Raw genomic sequence first — 18759 nt, 5'->3', positions numbered from 1 at the left:
TTCTCGTATTTCCACCATTGACCCGCATCTCCCTTCAATTGGAAGGATGCCAAGGTCACTTTCAGTGCTCCGTCCTCGATGCCAAGCATCTCAAACGTCTTCGTTATCTGTTCGAGCCATTCATCTGCCTTAAGCGGCTCTTTAGGATCCCCGATAAACTCGTCCGGATTACACCGGAAGAACTCCCTCTTCAAGAAAGAAGGCCCTGCCTCAGCTGCCTGATTCCCAGCTCTAAGAATACCCAAAGCTCCTGCTATCTCTCTGGCCAAGGCACCCATAGCCTGCTGACCCACTGGCTCGGCCACATTGGCCTGCCCAACTCCCTCCTGCACTGCCGGAATCTCACCCTGTAACGGTACTTCTTGCCTCGCAGGTCTACCACGCCTAGCACCTCTTCCTCGTCCTGACATCCTAATAAAGGTAACAATGAACGTTAGCACATTCATAGGTGTGCCGAAACTAAACACTCACGTCCTAATGCATGGACAACTGTAATTCACTCCACATAAGCACATAAACACATAAGCACTTACGAATTTCATTTCCGGATAATAATAGTCCCGAGGCGTTACTAGAGTTCCGGTTAGAAACAGCATTGATCAAGTGCTTTTCCAACAAGACTCCCAGAAACTCAAGGATCCTATCAATATCCCAGAAATTAAATCCCATACCCACATAGTCACATAAGCATGTTATCACTTAAGCACATAGCATATGATCCCACATTTAAGTCTCTATCAAGCGAGACAAACCCATTGTGATCCTAATCACTTCCCACGTACCCAAAGTATTCGAACCCGGTACGCTCTGATACCAAGTTGTAACGCCCTCAAAATAATAACAATAAACCCATCAGATAAGGCATGCATTCACATATAAACTAACCGCATTCTTTTATTCATTAGAGTTCCATTACATAAGTATTACATGTTAACACCATAACAAAATGCCCTACAGGCTTACAGCTTTCCAAGTTAACACTTGGTTACAACAAAGAGTTCTAACTCGTTTACACATTAAGCCCTTGGCTTGAAATTACATGTAATACATCAAAAGTAAAACGACAAAACTATGCCCGCCACTAGCCTCCCAGCTATGTCCTTGGAGGTGGCATGCTTCCTGTACCTGAAAATGATATTCCCATATAGGGTGAGCCACAGCCCAGTAGAAATACACTAAACCAACCATGGACAATGACTAAAACATTAGCAATTGATAGTTGGTCAACACTGATACAATCACATAAATTACATACTTATGTCAACGACTTACAAGTCCCAATTACTTTTCGTTTTCCCTTTTTCAACAGATAAGCATGCTAGCTCTATCATCATTTCCACAGATATGTATAAAAACTATATCTCACATTCAGATAAGCATAAAAGCTATACCCACATTCTCAACAGATATGTATATCAACAATATCCACAGATAAGCATACAAGCTGTATCCACACTCTACAACAGATATGTATATCAACAATATCCACAGATAAGCATACAAGCTATATCCACACTTCACAAAGATAAGCATATGAGCTCTATCTTCACTTCTCTAGACAAGCATATGAGCTCTGTCTACGGAGTTCATCCCCTATCTCCTCCCAATACCTATCCGGTTTAGAGGTACATCCCCTATCTTCCCCTAAACCGCGGAGTACATCCCCTACCTCCTCCTCTACACATAACGTATATAAACACATTGGTTCTATATACAATCACACAATACACACAATTAATGTATTCTATCAACCGTCAAGTTCCATGACACGTTCCATTGATTAGTTTCCGTTTACCTAATCATCATGCATTGTCTACAACAATCTCGACTATCCTCCACCGATAGCCCAAAGCAGTTATTTCTAAAACAGAAAATAAATGCACAAATGGATATTCAATCAACATTTCATTTCCTCATTTCTCACCAATTAATTATCCCAATTAATTAAACAATGTAATTAGGCCATTTTCCATAATTACCATTTCAACCCTTAGGTCCCATTTTCATCAATGATTCAACAATCATTCTATTTTTCTATGCCAAACATGCATCTAGGTTTATTATGAATAAAACCCCAACTTTTGTAAAATTACACAAAAGCCCCAAACTTTCACAAATTTACCAAACCAAGCCCAACATCTCAAAATACCAAAATTTAAAGACAAAACCCATAGAGAGGAGTAGGTTATCCCTACCTCAAATTCGGAGTCCCAAAGGAGAAGACGACAAAACCCAACGTGCTCCAAAACCCGAGATTTTCAGATTAAAATGAAGCCCTCGACGATCAACAACTTTTTTGTAAAGGCCAAAGGTGAGTAAATCACTCCTACTAGATCAAAACCTAGAGAGAAGGTAGAGTCTAGAGTGAGAGGCTCAACAATGGTGATTTTGGAAAAGTAAGAGAGAGAAGAGAAAGTGAAAAAGTGATTTGAAAAGTCACAATTTCGGGATTTAAACCCAGTCTTCCGCTCGAGCGTAAAACACCCCGCTCGAGCGGCCACTCACAGACTTCCGCTCGAGCGGCCAACCTCCCGCTCGAGCGCAGAATGCACTCGCCCAGCACTTTTGCAGAACCAGGCCTCCGCTCGAGCTCCCAACCCTACGTTCGAGCTCACAACACTGCACAACAAGATACTGGATGGATGTAATCTACGCTCGAGCGCCAACACCTCCGCTCGAGCGTACAGGCCAAAAATCTGGGCAACTAGTTTTGGTTTCTAAACTCAACCAACCTGTAACCAACCCGCTCAACACATCCTATAACTCAAATACAAAGTAAGAAAGGATGTAAACAAGATAATAAACAACTACCAACATCCACGGACACATGTCCGGATCACTACACAACAAGAGTAAACCTGGGATCGCTATAACCGGGGTTTGTGTTCCCATGCTGTCAGAGCCCATAGCCGATCAGCCTTATGGACATGTCTTGACAAGACAAGCCTCCGGCAAACCGTTCAGGAATGGCAGATGGCAAACACTGTGTTCCTAGGCGCACCAATGCACATGCAATGCAAAGAAACACATAAATGAGATCAAAACAGGATATCACGAGTTCAAGTCAAGCTCTCTAAATTCCCCAGCAGAGTCGCCAGAAACTGTAGACGCGCCCGCGGGCCTCATGCTACAGTTCGGACTCGACTTGTGTCACGGTTCTTAATCTGAACCAAAGAGTCCAAATCTGGCAAATCGTTTGAGAAAACAGATTTTGTTGAAAAAGTAGTGCCAAACATGGACTGCTTTGCCAGATACAGAGTCGCCACCTAAATATTTTAAAATGGGAGAATTTAGGAAACCCTGACTCGGTGCCGAAGGCCACATGTCCGTCATCACCGGAGTTGTCTCGGCTCGGGAGCTTGGGTACGATCGGGGAAGGTCAGCTATGAGCACCCCCTTTCGCCCGGTCCGAAGACCGGCCTCTACTAACCGTGATATCCAATTTTGAAAACGTTACGTGTTCTTAAACCGGTTATTAGCCTAGAATTACTATGTTGTGCACGCAGCAAACAAGTATAGACCAAATCACCCAAATTGGAACAAAACATTTCATGTTTGTTTTGAAAATGGTTTGCTACTCGCAAGTAGGCTAAAATGCAGATTTTGCCACCCTCAAGTGGGCTTTTAGAAAAGATGATTTTGCCACTATCTAGTGGGCTTAAAACTCACAGTTTTAATGCATTATTCCAATTTAGGTAATTCAACCTCCATCCACAGGCATTCAAGCAGTTATATCACATAAGCAGCTAGCCTCATGGTAATCATACTGTCATGGCAACACTCACACGCATGCGGGATGCTAAAGCATAAACACTTACATCGTACTCCGTGCCAAAATAATAAACTAGTTAGCAAAAATGTGCGTGTCCTAGTTCATGTTAAATTGCCTAATGCAACACATACAAGATGCAATTTAGATAGGCTCGGTTAACCTAAGCATGGCATATGAAATGCTACAAGTAACATGTATTCAATTTGGAATTGAAAGTACAAATGCAGTTAGCATGATGTGCCGAGCCTGATGCATGTCAACAAATGCATGAATGCACGCATGCATAGCATAAGGTATGCTAAAATAAATGTGCCCTAATCTACCATCATAAGAAGGTAAATAAAAGGGAAGAAAGGAGTGGGATTGGAAGGCATACATCACACGCACGCACACTTATTACAAATATGCCCTCACTCGGAGGGACCGAATGAATATTACAAATTAATTAACTACGCAAGCTAATTAAATATTACAAATTAATTAACTACGCAAGCTAATTAAATATTACAAATTAATTAATTAATTAACAAATTAACTAATCTAGGAAAACAGGTAAACCGCCTCGGGAAATGCGCCGCTATGCATAGGCTACCTCTGTTTTCTTTCCTCTGCTCCTCTGAAGACTACCAAAACCTCAGGACTGCTTCTTTGGACACTGAGGAGTGCCACCGGCTGAGTAGAATTGCCACCGGCACTGGTGTGTGGCCATCGGCACAAAATGGAGTCTATCGGCAGAGGAAAGATTGCCGGTCGGCATCTTACACTGCCGGTCGGCAGAGTAATCCTGCAGAACCTGCAACCCACAGCAACAGAGGACAAGGCAAAGCATGGCAGCACATTTCAAGGCATATATGCACCAACCATGTCTCTTATCATTGTAATGACTCAAAGGGACATGTGCCTCGATTCTCGGACCACCAATCACGCATTTCCATGCATGATGGCCCAAGGAACCAAGTATGCAACTTTGGTTTCAAATGCATGCAAACCAATCAAACAAATTAGGCCCAATTCCTATCACCAATTCAAGGAACAAGGCATGCATGCAAAATGCAATGCAACCTAGGCATACAAGCTAGGAATGCAACATGACATGGCAATGCGCTTATGCAATCATGCAAGCATGCATAGGGCAATACAAATGAGTGCAAAGATGGACTTAAACATGAATTAGGCGACTCTAAAATAGGCCTAAAACAGTAGCCAAAGTGCTATAAAATGAAGGCTAAATGGCATGCACACACACATGCACATAAGGACCAACACTTAAGCATGAATCAAACAACATTCAAGCACACTTGAAAGGAGGGATCATGGACTAATTAGCATGCAACATGAGCCCTAAAATCATGTTATAAAATGATGCCAAATCAAGTTATAAATCAAGCCAAAACATGCAAAGAGTAGTCCAAGTGTTCAAGGCAAGTCGATAAGGCATTGAACTACACTTATCATGACCAAACATGGCATGCATTAAACAACTAAAAACAGATTTTTAGCATGTTAAAATAAGGCCAAAGGACTGCTTAGATGGCATCTAAGTGGCCCAAATTCAAAGGCATGCAAAGGCACCAAAACATGGAACATTGCAACACATGCTTTCAAAGCATTAAAGAGACATGCAAGGCAATCCAACAAGCATGGAAATGGGACTGAAATAACATGTAGGATGATTCCAAATCACCAAAACAATGCAAAGATGGCATGCTACACATGCACATACTCAAGGCCAACAAGCCCAAATAGAAATGAGCTATATAATGCATGCAAAGATTATAGCGACCCCGGTCTTTTCTCTTTAGATTATTGTATCCGGACTTAGGTTCCGTGGATCCTGTCATTACTTATTGGTTGTTGTTGTCCTTTAATCTCTTAGTATTTGAATTATAGGTTGTGTTGGGCGGGTCTGTTACAGGTTGGTTGATTGTTGATGCCTATAGGTGATGCCCAGATTTTGGCCTTCACGCTCGAGCGGAGGTTTTAACGCTCGAGCGGGCCCTTCGTTGTTGCTTCTCCGCTCGAGCGGGAGTTTTAACGCTCGAGCGGGATTTTCCATCTCCCAGTATTTTGCTCTGCAGTTCTTCCGCTCGAGCGGTAGTTTTTACGCTCGAGCGTGATCCCTTGTTTTTGCTCCTCCGCTCGAGCGGGGAGTTTGACGCTCGAGCGGGTGCAGCGCCTGCAAAACTTCTGTGAGGGTGCAATCGACGCTCGAGCGGCTTTCTTCACGCTCGAGCATGATTCTGTGTCTTACGCTCGAGCGGGGCTTTCTACGCTCGAGCGTAGAGTCGACTACATCAGTCCGTGATTTCACTTTTCTGATCACTTTTTGACCTACCTTTTCATCTCTTAACTTTTAAAAACCGCCCCTTGAGAGTCTCTCTCTCTACTCTTACCTTCTCTCCAAGATTTGATATATTTCCGGTGGTCTTCTACCCTAGTTCCTTTGGAAGAAAGGTAGAGCTTCACGAGATCTTTCTTTTAATCTGAAAAAGAGAGGATTTGGAGCACTTTGGATTTTGGGTCATCATCTCCATCTTCTCTATTTTAGTTGTGATCTTCAAGGTAGGGATTTCCTACTCTATCCTATAAGCTTTGTTCTAAGTTTTGGTATTTTAAGATGTTGAGGTCACTTAGATAATTTTGGGAAAAACCCTAGTTGTATTAATTAATTAATTTGTAAAATTAATTTAAGGGAATTGGGGAATTTGGTTAAATTCATGAAATTGATGAATTCATAGATTAAATGGTGTAGTTGGATGATTTAAATCACTCACCTATTAAATTGTTGACATATTTATTTCCAGTCTAGAAATAACTGTTTTGGGCTATCGGTGGAGGATAGTCGTGATTGTTGTAGACATTGCATGTGGATTAGGAATAACTGAAACTAATCACATTGGTTAAGTCATTAATTTTGACTATTGATTTAATACTGAAAATACGTGTATTGGTTGAGCATTGCATTTGCATATTGTGTGGGAGGAGATAGGGGATGTACTCCACGGTTTAGGGGAAGATAGGGGATGGACCTCTAAACCGGATTTTTGTTTGGGAGGAGATAGGGGATGGACTCCATTAGCACCATTTTTATGTGTGCTTAATATATTGAAGTGTTTTTACATGATTATTGATACAACACTAAAATGTGTATCAAATGGGAAGTATGAAGTGTTTTGATATGAGCATGAGTCTCATTTGTTTTGTTGATATTGGAAGTAATGCGACTATGATATATAATTCACTGTTGTACGTTTGGCCAGGTTCTGAGCCATGTTGATAATAATGGAAAGTGAAATGTATCTTAGACATTAGTGTCATGAGACTGTTTAATAATAAAATTGATTATCTTGATTAACCATCTATTGAATGCTATAGCTTTATTCAATGCTTATATTTGGTTTAGTATTTTTCTACTGGGCTGTGGCTCACCCTTTATGGGAACATCATTTTCAGGTTCAGGTGATAAGCTACCTCCACGGACATAGCCTGGAAGGATTTGATGTTTGGGATTTTGAAGACTTGTCTTTAGTTATATGTTTTATTTTGTTATTTTTGGGATTTCATGTAAACATTCAAGCCTAGGGCTTAACTTGTAAATGAGTTAGTACTCATCTTTTTTGTGTCCAAGTGTTAGCTTGGAAAGATGTAAGCCCTTAGGGCATTTATTTTGATGTTGCAGGATGTTACAAGTAATGTCTGTCAATAAGAATACTCTGATGACTAACTCAAATGATTCGTTTTCTTTTATAAATGCATGTTGATGTTATGGCTATTATGGGTTTATTTTGAGGGCGTTACAACTTGGTATCAGAGCGTACCGGGTTTGAATACTTTGGGTACGTGGGAAGTGATTAGTATCACAATGGGTTCTTCTCGTTTGATAGAGACTTAGTGTAATGTTATATGCTTACGTGATAACATGTTTATGTGACTATGTGGGTATGGAATGTAGTTTCTAGGATGGTGATTTGACCCTTGAGTTTCTAGTAGTCTTGTTAGAAAGGCACTTGATCACTGCTGCTTCCAACCGGAACTATAGTAACGCATTGGGACTATCATTATCCGGAAATGAAATTCGTAGGTGCTTATGTGATTATGTGCTTACGTGGAATGAATTATTGTTGTCCATTGTATTAGGACGCGAGTATTTAGTTTTGGCACATTTATTAATGTGCTAATGTCTTTGTTTCCTTTATTAGGATGTCAGGACGAGGACGAGGACGCGGTAGGCGTGGTAGGCCGGGTAGGCAGGAGGTGCCTGTGCCAGAGGAGATTCCGATAGTTCAGGAGGGAATTGGCCAGGCCAATGTGGCCGAGCCAGTAGGCCAGCAGGCTTTGGGCGCTTTAGCTCGAGAGATAGCGGGGGCATTCAGGGAGTCAGTAGGCATTCTCAGAGCTGAGAATCAAGCTCAGGCTGGTATTGCGGATGCAGGACCTTCCTTTCTGAAGAGGGAGTTCTTCCGGTCCAATCCGGATGAATTTGTGGGTGATCCTAAAGAGCCGCTTAAGGCAGATGAATGGCTCGAACAGACAACGAAGACGTTTGAGATGCTGGGCATCGAAGACGAGGGGTTGAAAGTGACCTTGGCATCTTTCCAGTTGAAGGGGGATGCGGGTCAGTGGTGGAAGTTTACTAAGGGGCGTATAGGAGGTACATGGGAGGCTTTTGTGAATGCTTTCCAGGAGAAGTTTTTATCTCCGGCAGTTAGGGAGAAGCTGCGAGATCAGTTTTGTCAGCTTAAGCAGTCGAGTTCTTCTGTGGCCGAATTTGAGGCTGCATTTACTAGCTTGTCCAGGTTTGCACCTGAGTTAGTGGCGTCTGAGGAACGCCGCTGTATTGAGTTTGAGAAGAAGTTGAGGCGTGGCCTCAAGCTGAGAGTTGGTGGAACTATGATTCGGGATTATGGGCGCATGGTTGATGCTGCAGCCCATATGGAGATCATGATGCAAGAGGAGGAGGAAGGGCAGAAGGGCTCCAAGAGGAGTCAGGATAGTCAGAGTGATGGTAGGAGACAGAAGGGTTTTAATCCCCAGCAGTCTCATGGTAGCTTTTCGAGATCGACTTTTCCTGTACCGAGTGCTAGTTCGGGGAAAGGCAGTCAGGGAGACATTACCTGTTTCAAGTGTGGCCAGTTGGGCCACAAGTCTCCAGTTTGTCCTCAGAGGGGAGGAGTTCAGAGAGCAGCATTTTCTTCGGCTCGATCTCAGAGCCAGAGTCAGGGTAGAGGTCAGCCACTCTCGTGTTATCAGTGTGGTCAGCCAGGGCATATGAAGAGGTATTGCCCCCAGTTGGGTGGCACACCTGGTACATCTGGTTTGAGGCAGATTCAGGGTCAGCAGCCAGCTCAGTCGGGCCAGGCCTCGAGGGCTAATCAGGGGGCTTCATCGTCTCAGTCGGTGCAACAATCTTATGCTCCTAGGGGTGAGCAGGTTGATCAGAGGTCATCTGGGCGCATGTATGCTGTTACCGCGCAGGATCTTGTACCGGCTCCATCTGTTGTGAGAGGTACTTTCTTGTTTTGCAACTCGGTTGCTAATGTTTTGATTGATACGGGTGCATCTCATTCCTTTGTGTCTGCTGCATTTGCATCTGTTTTGGAGTTGGAGTTAGCACAGTTAGCATCTCCTATTTGTGTAGTGTCGCCTCTTGGGGGTGAATTGATTTTGAAACACGGTGTTAGGGGTTGTGATATAGAGGTTGATTACCATAGAATCCCATTTTCCTTTGTAGTTATGCCTATGAGAGGTTTCGATGTTATTTTGGGTATGGACTGGTTATCGTCATACCGGGCAGTTATTGATTGCTACCGCCAGAGAGTCACTTGTTGTACCGTGAATGGTGAGTGTTTTCATTTTCTGGGGGACCGTGTTGGTAGTGTTTTGCCACCGGGGTATGTTCCGCGAGGACGGAGTGAGCTTAGTGGTCTACTTGCTAACCTTTCGATTAGTGAGGACGGTGAGACTCAGATTGTGTTGCCAAGGGTGGTGTGTGAGTACTCGGAGGTTTTTCCCGAGGATCTTGTTGGTTTGCCACCGCATCGAGAGATTGAATTCTCTATTGACTTAGTGCCCGGCACGGCGCCGATTTCTATGGCACCCTATCGTTTTGCTCCAGCTGAGTTAGTTGAGTTGAAGATCCAACTCCAGGAGTTACTAGACAAGGGTTTTATACGTCCTAGTGTTTCGCCTTGGGGAGCACCGGCCCTCTTTGTTAAAAAGAAAGGTGGTGCTTTGAGACTTTGCATAGATTATCGAAAATTGAATCGGGCTACGGTTAAGAATAAGTACCCTATGCCCCGTATAGATGATCTGTTCGATCAGTTGAAAGGTTCCCGTTGTTTCTCGAAGATAGACTTGAGATCAGGTTATCATCAGTTGAGAGTCAGGGAGGAGGATATTCCAAAGACGGCATTCCGTACGCGGTATGGCCACTATGAGTTTTTGGTGATGCCATTTGGGCTCACCAATGCACCGGCAGTATTTATGGATTTGATGAACCGGATATTCCGGGAATTTCTAGATCGTTTTGTAGTCGTCTTCGTGGACGACATCCTTATCTATTCACCTTCAGAGGAAGAGCACGAGGAACACTTGAGGGTGGTGCTTGATTTACTTAGAGCCCATCAGCTTTATGCTAAGTTTGGGAAGTGTGAGTTCTGGCTAGAGGAGGTGAAGTTCTTAGGCCATGTAGTTTCTAGGGAAGGGGTGTCTGTTGATACATCCAAGACAGAGGCAGTGCAAGATTGGGTACAGCCTGAGAGTGTGTTTGAGATCCGCAGTTTTCTGGGATTAGCTGGGTATTATCGCCGGTTTGTAAGAGATTTCTCCAGATTAGCTTCGCCTTTGACTAGATTGACTCGGAAGGGAGTCAAATTTGCTTGGAGCGAGACTTGTGAAAAGTCGTTCCAGGAGTTGAAAGTTAGACTGACCACTGCTCCAGTCTTGATTATTCCGGAGAGAGGGTTGGGTTATGCAGTCTATTGTGACGCCTCACGAGAGGGTCTTGGTTGTGTGTTGATGCAAGAGGGGAAAGTGGTTGCCTATGGCTCACGTCAGTTGAAAGTTCACGAGAAGAATTACCCTACGCATGATTTAGAGTTAGCAGCTGTGATATTTGCCTTGAAGGTTTGGAGGCATTATCTTTATGGTGAGAGATTTGAGGTATTCTCGGATCATAAGAGTCTGAAATATTTGTTTACACAGAAAGACTTGAACTTGAGGCAGAGGAGGTGGATGGAGTTCATAGAGGATTATGACTTTGAATTGCATTATCATCCGGGAAAGGCCAATGTGGTGGCCGACGCCCTTAGCAGGAAACCTGTTGGTGACATAGCTAGTATAGCCATTCGAGAGTGGGAGATGTTAGGTGCACTTGGAGAGTTTGATTTGCTTCTGGGCGAATCCGTTGAGGCTGCGGCCTTGTTTTCTGTTGTTGCACAACCTACACTTGTGACTCGAGTGTTAGAGGCTCAGAGGGGCGACCTTGAGATAGAATCCCTCCGTGAGAAGATTTCTGGTGGGAAGGTTGAAAAAGGTTTGACGGTGTATCCCGACCTGAGTGTGAGATACCGAGACCGTCTATTTGTGCCGGAGTCTCATCGAGAGGAGGTACTCCGAGAGTTTCATCATTCACGCCTTGCGGTGCATCCGGGAGGTACTAAGATGTATCGGGATTTGGGTCGCCAGTTTTGGTGGCGGGGTATGAAGAGAGATGTGGCAGCTTTCGTATCTAAGTGCCTTACTTGTCAGCAAGTGAAGGCTGAACATCAGAGGCCAGCGGGTTTGTTGCAACCCTTGCCTATTGCTGAGTGGAAGTGGGAACACGTCACTATGGACTTCGTTGTGGGTCTTCCAAGAACTCAGCGGGGTAGTGATGCTATTTGGGTGGTTGTAGACCGGTTAACTAAGTCGGCGCATTTTATTCCTATGCGCGTGAGAGATACGGTAGATCATCTTGCCGACTTGTATATTCGGGACATAGTGAGATTGCACGGGGTTCCAGTGACGATCGTCTCGGATAGAGATCCCCGTTTTACTGCCAGATTATGGCAGAGCTTGCAGAGTGCCTTAGGCACTAAGTTGACCTTTAGCACAGCTTATCATCCTCAGACTGATGGGCAGTCCGAGCGTACTATTCAGATCCTTGAAGATATGCTTCGGGGTTGTGTTCTTGACTTTAGCGGGTCATGGGAGAGGCACTTGCCATTAGTGGAGTTTGCCTACAACAACAGCTTTCAATCTAGTATCGGTATGGCACCGTTTGAGGCCTTATACGGCCGACCGTGTAGGTCTCCTGTTTGTTGGGCCGAGGTGGGTGATGCACCTCTGTTGGGTTCGGAGTTAGTGAGGGAAACGACGGAGAAGGTTGAGCTTATCCGTAAGAGGCTTGTTACAGCCCAGAGTCGTCAGAAATCTTATGCCGACCGTAGGAGGAGACCTTTGGTGTTCGAGGTGAGTGATCATGTCTTTTTGAAGATATCACCAAGACGGGGATTGATGAGGTTTGGGAAGAGCGGGAAGTTGTCCCCTCGATTCATTGGTCCTTTTGAGATCCTTGAGAGGATTGGCGAGACTGCTTATCGTTTAGCTTTGCCGCCGCAGTTGTCCGGAGTACATGACGTGTTTCATGTGAGTATGCTTCGGAAGTATGAGCCGGATCCATCACATGTATTGGATTGGACCGATTTAGTAGTTGATGAGGATGTCTCGTATGAGGAGAGACCGGTTAGGGTCTTGGATAAGCGGGATCAAGTCTTGCGAGGCAAGACCATTCCTTTGGTGAAAGTTTTGTGGAAACATCACGGGGTGGAGGAAGCCACATGGGAACGTGAGTTGGAAGTCCGTGAGAAATATCCGGACATGTTTATTGATTTGTAATATTGTCGAACTTTAAAGCTTTTTATATATGTCTTAAGATGTACAACATTTAGAATGTTTTGGTTAATGGAAATATTTTGGAACTTGCCTCGAAATGGAAGTTTAATGGAACATTGTATATATTGAATATATTGAAAATTGTTGAAATTGAAAGAAAATTGCATAGTGTTAATGCAGGTTGAGATATATGTTTGTTTTGCATATTGTGGCATGCCTCTTAGTTGAGAGATGGAATGGCCGGTGTTGGGTCAAGTTGTTTATTATTGAGTTGACATATTGTTGGAATTTGAGAAAACTTGTTTTTAAAACCTTGTGCTTAATTTCGGGGACGAAATTCTTTTAAGGGGGGGAGGTTATAGCGACCCCGGTCTTTTCTCTTTAGATTATTGTATCCGGACTTAGGTTCCGTGGATCCTGTCATTACTTATTGGTTGTTGTTGTCCTTTAATCTCTTAGTATTTGAATTATAGGTTGTGTTGGGCGGGTCTGTTACAGGTTGGTTGATTGTTGATGCCTATAGGTGATGCCCAGATTTTGGCCTTCACGCTCGAGCGGAGGTTTTAACGCTCGAGCGGGCCCTTCGTTGTTGCTTCTCCGCTCGAGCGGGAGTTTTAACGCTCGAGCGGGATTTTCCATCTCCCAGTATTTTGCTCTGCAGTTCTTCCGCTCGAGCGGTAGTTTTTACGCTCGAGCGTGATCCCTTGTTTTTGCTCCTCCGCTCGAGCGGGGAGTTTGACGCTCGAGCGGGTGCAGCGCCTGCAAAACTTCTGTGAGGGTGCAATCGACGCTCGAGCGGCTTTCTTCACGCTCGAGCATGATTCTGTGTCTTACGCTCGAGCGGGGCTTTCTACGCTCGAGCGTAGAGTCGACTACATCAGTCCGTGATTTCACTTTTTTGATCACTTTTTGACCTACCTTTTCATCTCTTAACTTTTAAAAACCGCCCCTTGAGAGTCTCTCTCTCTACTCTTACCTTCTCTCCAAGATTTGATCTATTTCCGGTGGTCTTCTACCCTAGTTCCTTTGGAAGAAAGGTAGAGCTTCACGAGATCTTTCTTTTAATCTGAAAAAGAGAGGATTTGGAGCACTTTGGATTTTGGGTCATCATCTCCATCTTCTCTATTTTAGTTGTGATCTTCAAGGTAGGGATTTCCTACTCTATTCTATAAGCTTTGTTCTAAGTTTTGGTATTTTAAGATGTTGAGGTCACTTAGATAATTTTGGGAAAAACCCTAGTTGTATTAATTAATTAATTTGTAAAATTAATTTAAGGGAATTGGGGAATTTGGTTAAATTCATGAAATTGATGAATTCATAGATTAAATGGTGTAGTTGGATGATTTAAATCACTCACCTATTAAATTGTTGACATATTTATTTCCAGTCTAGAAATAACTGTTTTGGGCTATCGGTGGAGGATAGTCGTGATTGTTGTAGACATTGCATGTGGATTAGGAATAACTGAAACTAATCACATTGGTTAAGTCATTAATTTTGACTATTGATTTAATACTGAAAATACGTGTATTGGTTGAGCATTGCATTTGCATATTGTGTGGGAGGAGATAGGGGATGTACTCCACGGTTTAGGGGAAGATAGGGGATGAACCTCTAAACCGGATTTTTGTTTGGGAGGAGATAGGGGATGGACTCCATTAGCACCATTTTTATGTGTGCTTAATATATTGAAGTGTTTTTACATGATTATTGATACAGCACTAAAATGTGTATCAAATGGGAAGTATGAAGTGTTTTGATATGAGCATGAGTCTCATTTGTTTTGTTGATATTGGAAGTAATGCGACTATGATATATAATTCACTGTTGTACGTTTGGCCAGGTTCTGAGCCATGTTGATAATAATGGAAAGTGAAATGTGTCTTAGACATTAGTGTCATGAGACTGTTTAATAATAAAATTGATTATCTTGATTAACCATCTATTGAATGCTATAGCTTTATTCAATGCTTATATTTGGTTTAGTATTTTTCTACTGGGCTGTGGCTCACCCTTTATGGGAACATCATTTTCAGGTTCAGGTGATAAGCTACCTCCACGGACATAGCCTGGAAGGATTTGATGTTTGGGATTTTGAAGACTTGTCTTTAGTTATATGTTTTATTTTGTTATTTTTGGGATTTCATGTAAACATTCAAGCCTAGGGCTTAACTTGTAAATGAGTTAGTACTCATCTTTTTTGTGTCCAAGTGTTAGCTTGGAAAGATGTAAGCCCTTAGGGCATTTATTTTGATGTTGCAGGATGTTACAAGTAATGTCTGTCAATAAGAATACTCTGATAACTAACTCAAATGATTCGTTTTCTTTTATAAATGCATGTTGATGTTATGGCTATTATGGGTTTATTTTGAGGGCGTTACAAAGATCAACCCAAACGACTATGGACAGAGCTAAAACATGGCAAAATAAGCACATAATCTTCACAAATGCAAGCCTAAAACATGCTCCAACTAAGGCTAACAACCTAGAACATGTTAAGGCACAAATAAGGCATTACATGGCAACTATGCTAAACATGCATAAGGTTCCAAAACCAACTTGAAATCATGTTATATCATGGATATATAAGCATGAAAAACAAACCAAACATGCTCAACACACACTCAAGCATAGGCTTCTTTAAGAGGCCAAAATGTGTCCTTTTCAAGGACAACAAGGAGAGGGGGTGGCCCTCTCCTTCTTGGGACTTCAAAGCATCATCTTCACCACTGAAATCCCTCAAGATTTCAGTGGTGAAGAGACCTCAACACCAAAATCCCGGAACTAGCACAAAATGGCTCAAAATGAGGCCTTTTGAGGCCTAAGGGTGGTCAACACCCCTCAAACAACAAAACACTCTTAATAAACAATAAAGAGGGCTTAAAAATAGAACTTTTTTATGTTATACAATAATCACAAAAACAGCTCTAAGACTAGTAGAAAATCAATGCAAAAAAGGGGAAAAAAAGGACTAGTTTCTCACCCTTGATGCCTTCTTCAATAAAGATGCTCCAATGGCCTCCTTGAGCTTGAATCCAATACCAAAACTTCAAAACACACTCTTTAGAACCTCAGCTCCTAGAGGAAGGTGAAACACTAGGTGTTTGTGTGCAATAATGAGACACAAAACACCTAGTATGCAAAATGAGAGGAAAAGAGAGATAGGTGAATGTATCTAACCCTAACCCTAGAAAACCAGAGCTCTCCTTTGTATTTTCCTCTCTCAAAAATGTCTAAAGCCTCCTCCCTTTGCCTTAGAGAGAGCTCCCCTCTATAAGCCTCTTGTAAAGCTTACAAGACAAGCTTTGCAAGAGGGAGATCCCTCCATACACGTGTATGGAGGGGAGCAAAAGTTATACAGCTGTCCAAAAATATCTGCAAAAGCAGATGAACAGCAATCGGCCGGCAAAAAATGCCATCTTGGCCAAACAAAGTGCCGACCGGCACAAAATAGTGCTGACCGGCAACAAATAGTGCCGGCCGGCAAACTATATTGCCGGTGGCAGCAAAAACCAGCCGGTGGCATCTAGCCACTGCCGGTGATGGGTGGGGATGGTCTACAAGCCCCAACCTGCCTCTCAAAGGCAAGATGCAAGTGTTCGGTGCAAAACCAGACACTAAACGGTCGAGTTCGGAGATCCTGAGACAAGGCGCGCGAGCCGAGGCTTCCGGGAACTCCAAACGAACACAAACATGGATAATCACCGAGTGTTCAAACGGTGACGTCCAAGTCTTGAGGACGGTCAAAAATGGGGTGTCTACAGGAGTGATCTGTGAAAATGACTCCACAGTTTGTGTGTTTTGTAACAGCGAAAGTGAGTCACTGAACCATGTCTTAATCTGGTGCCCATTTGTGTGGAACATATGGACTGAAATGCTAAAGTGGTGGGATGTCCAATCTGCTTTGCCATGCACTGTGGAGAGTCTCCTCCTGTGGTGGGCTGGGGGAAAGTTAAAGAAGAAAGAAAGGTTGATCTGGGGGGCAATTCCATTGGCAGTGATGTGGTCAGTATGGAGATGCAGGAATGAGTGTGTCTTTAGAGCAACTCCCCCAAATTTAGAGGATATCTGTGAATTAATTAAAATCAGGATTGCTCTCTGGGTAAACCCATATCTAAGAGACTTTCAGTTCTCTGTACAGGATTTTGGAACCAATCTGAGGCAAATAAGGAGGTGTTTGGGAGGGGTAGGTGCAATGGACTGAATGGCTGCTGTTGTGATGTAGGGAGCCTCTGCTGTAGTGGTTGCACTGTGTTGACTTGCAGCTGTGTAGTGTAGATATGTTGGTACTCTGAAGGGTGGAAATTCTGAATACGAACAGAGGGGTAGTATGTGTAATTTCGGGGTGTAGGTATCCTTACCCAACTCTGCACCTGTGCAAAATTGAAGTTTATATGCTGTGCAGTCTGTTTGGTCCTCCTGGTATAGAACCAACAGTGGTTCATCTACCTTCATGACCTCATATTTAATCTAGAGCGCATCAGATTCTGCTTGGGAGGTGGCAAGAGTGTGTGAAGTTATGTGGAGGCCTATCATTGTAGCATTCTTTCTGCTGATTAGTGGTCTGAGCAGTGGTTGTGTGTCTGGGGTATAGATGGTGAATAGAGATGGTGGAGCTGCTATACTTGGTTTGGCTCTCAACTTCTGATTATGCTGCTATTTAGAGTTTGTATTTTGGTCTTTTTGCCTATGCTGGTTGTGAATTGGGGTAGTATGGTGGTATGCTGCTAGGCTGCGGTTGTGAAGTTTCTAAATTAGGTGCTCTCTTGTGGATTTGTTGTTGATGCTAGGCTGCAATGCTGCTGGTCAGGTTGGAGTTTGGGTAGAAGGTGGCTTGGTGTTACACTATCTTGATCTTGCTGGAGTCCATTATCACTCTGAGGCAAATTATGAGGTGCCTCGGACGGAATGTTGTTGATATGTAGTGTACTGAAGCTTTACCTCTTTGTGTGAATTTCTGCAGTATGATTACTGTTGTGTGTTCTGAAGCTCTACATCTGTGTGTTGTTATGCTGTTGTTATCTATTCTGCAGTTTTGCTCTCAACTCTAGTGTTGGTTGGGTTGTGTTAGCTTGGGTGAAGCTCGGCACCTTTGTGTTGAAGTTCTGAGGTGTGAGTGCTGCAGTGTGTAGCTCTGTATCTGATTTGCAGTTTGCTATCCGTTCTGACTTTGCGGCCTAGCTCTTTTTTTTTTCTGCAGTTTGTTCTACATTTTGCTCTTTTGTGTGTTTCTGTCTCTTTTTCTTGCTGTTGGTTTTGCTGGTTTGTTGGTTTCTCACCAACTGGCGCTTGGAGCTTAATTAGTGATAGCTCCAAGCTCCTCTTTATTGATGCATTGTATCATACTCCGTATACTTCCATCAATAAAGATTTCTTTTGCCGATCAAAAAAAAAAAAAAAAAAAAAAAAAAAACTTAATCATTTCATAGGAGAAATAAATAAATCGATTTGTTATGTTTTCTATAAGTAGAGAAGTGAAAAAATTTAAATTTGGAATATGACAGATATTTGAACAAAGCATGCGATATATTACAAAAATAAAAATATTATAAATTGAAAAATAATAATAGCTCATTTGGACTATGTTAGTGTCATACTCATCATGATTCCATTGTGTTGTCAAGAATTAGTTAATGTGATGAATTATAGTGTGAATGGCATTGATGGAAAGGCACGGACTATAGTACATTGCAAGAAAGTTCTTCAAAAGCAATATTTTCGTCCGTTAATAACAATTAGAAATAGTCTCACTAATCCAGTATTAAAAAGAGAAACAAATCGCTTGAACTTAAGCATAACCTCCCTTGTTCCTACAATTAAATTTCTAAACTGAGTGTGATCTCGGGATTGAGATAACAACCTAAGAAATCTATGGCTACATTCTACTACTGCTCTGTAAGTTGTTTCAACTTCATTTCACTCTCCTAAACCCAAGCAAATTGAAAACCCTAATTAAACCCAAAGTATTCCAATAAACCTCAAGTTAATTTAGGAGAATATTCAGAATGAAAAATGTCTGGAGTTTTGAATTCTTGAATTCTAAAGCCAACTCTAATAAGCTGGCAGTGGGCTCCACCCACTGTGATGTGATATTTTGATCTTGATTTTTTTTT

The 18759-nt window shown here is 42.7% G+C and overlaps 1 protein-coding gene across 1 annotated transcript in view; it reads left to right on the top strand.

The window, feature by feature from the left end:
- Positions 1 to 17755, top strand: part of LOC114284317 (uncharacterized) — a 40352-nt gene extending 22597 nt beyond the window's left edge. The window contains exons 2-3 of the mRNA XM_082908889.1: positions 16457 to 16651; positions 17680 to 17755. Of these exons, the coding sequence (XP_082765015.1) occupies positions 16457 to 16651; positions 17680 to 17755 (271 nt within the window). The remainder of the gene's footprint in view (positions 1 to 16456; positions 16652 to 17679) is intronic.
- The last annotated feature ends 1004 nt before the right edge of the window (positions 17756 to 18759 follow it).

Source organism: Camellia sinensis, chromosome 2, assembly GCF_055761805.1.
Source record: "Camellia sinensis isolate YWXY chromosome 2, ASM5576180v1, whole genome shotgun sequence".
Taxonomy (NCBI): domain Eukaryota; kingdom Viridiplantae; phylum Streptophyta; class Magnoliopsida; order Ericales; family Theaceae; genus Camellia; species Camellia sinensis.
This window is presented reverse-complemented; position numbering and strand designations above follow the sequence as displayed.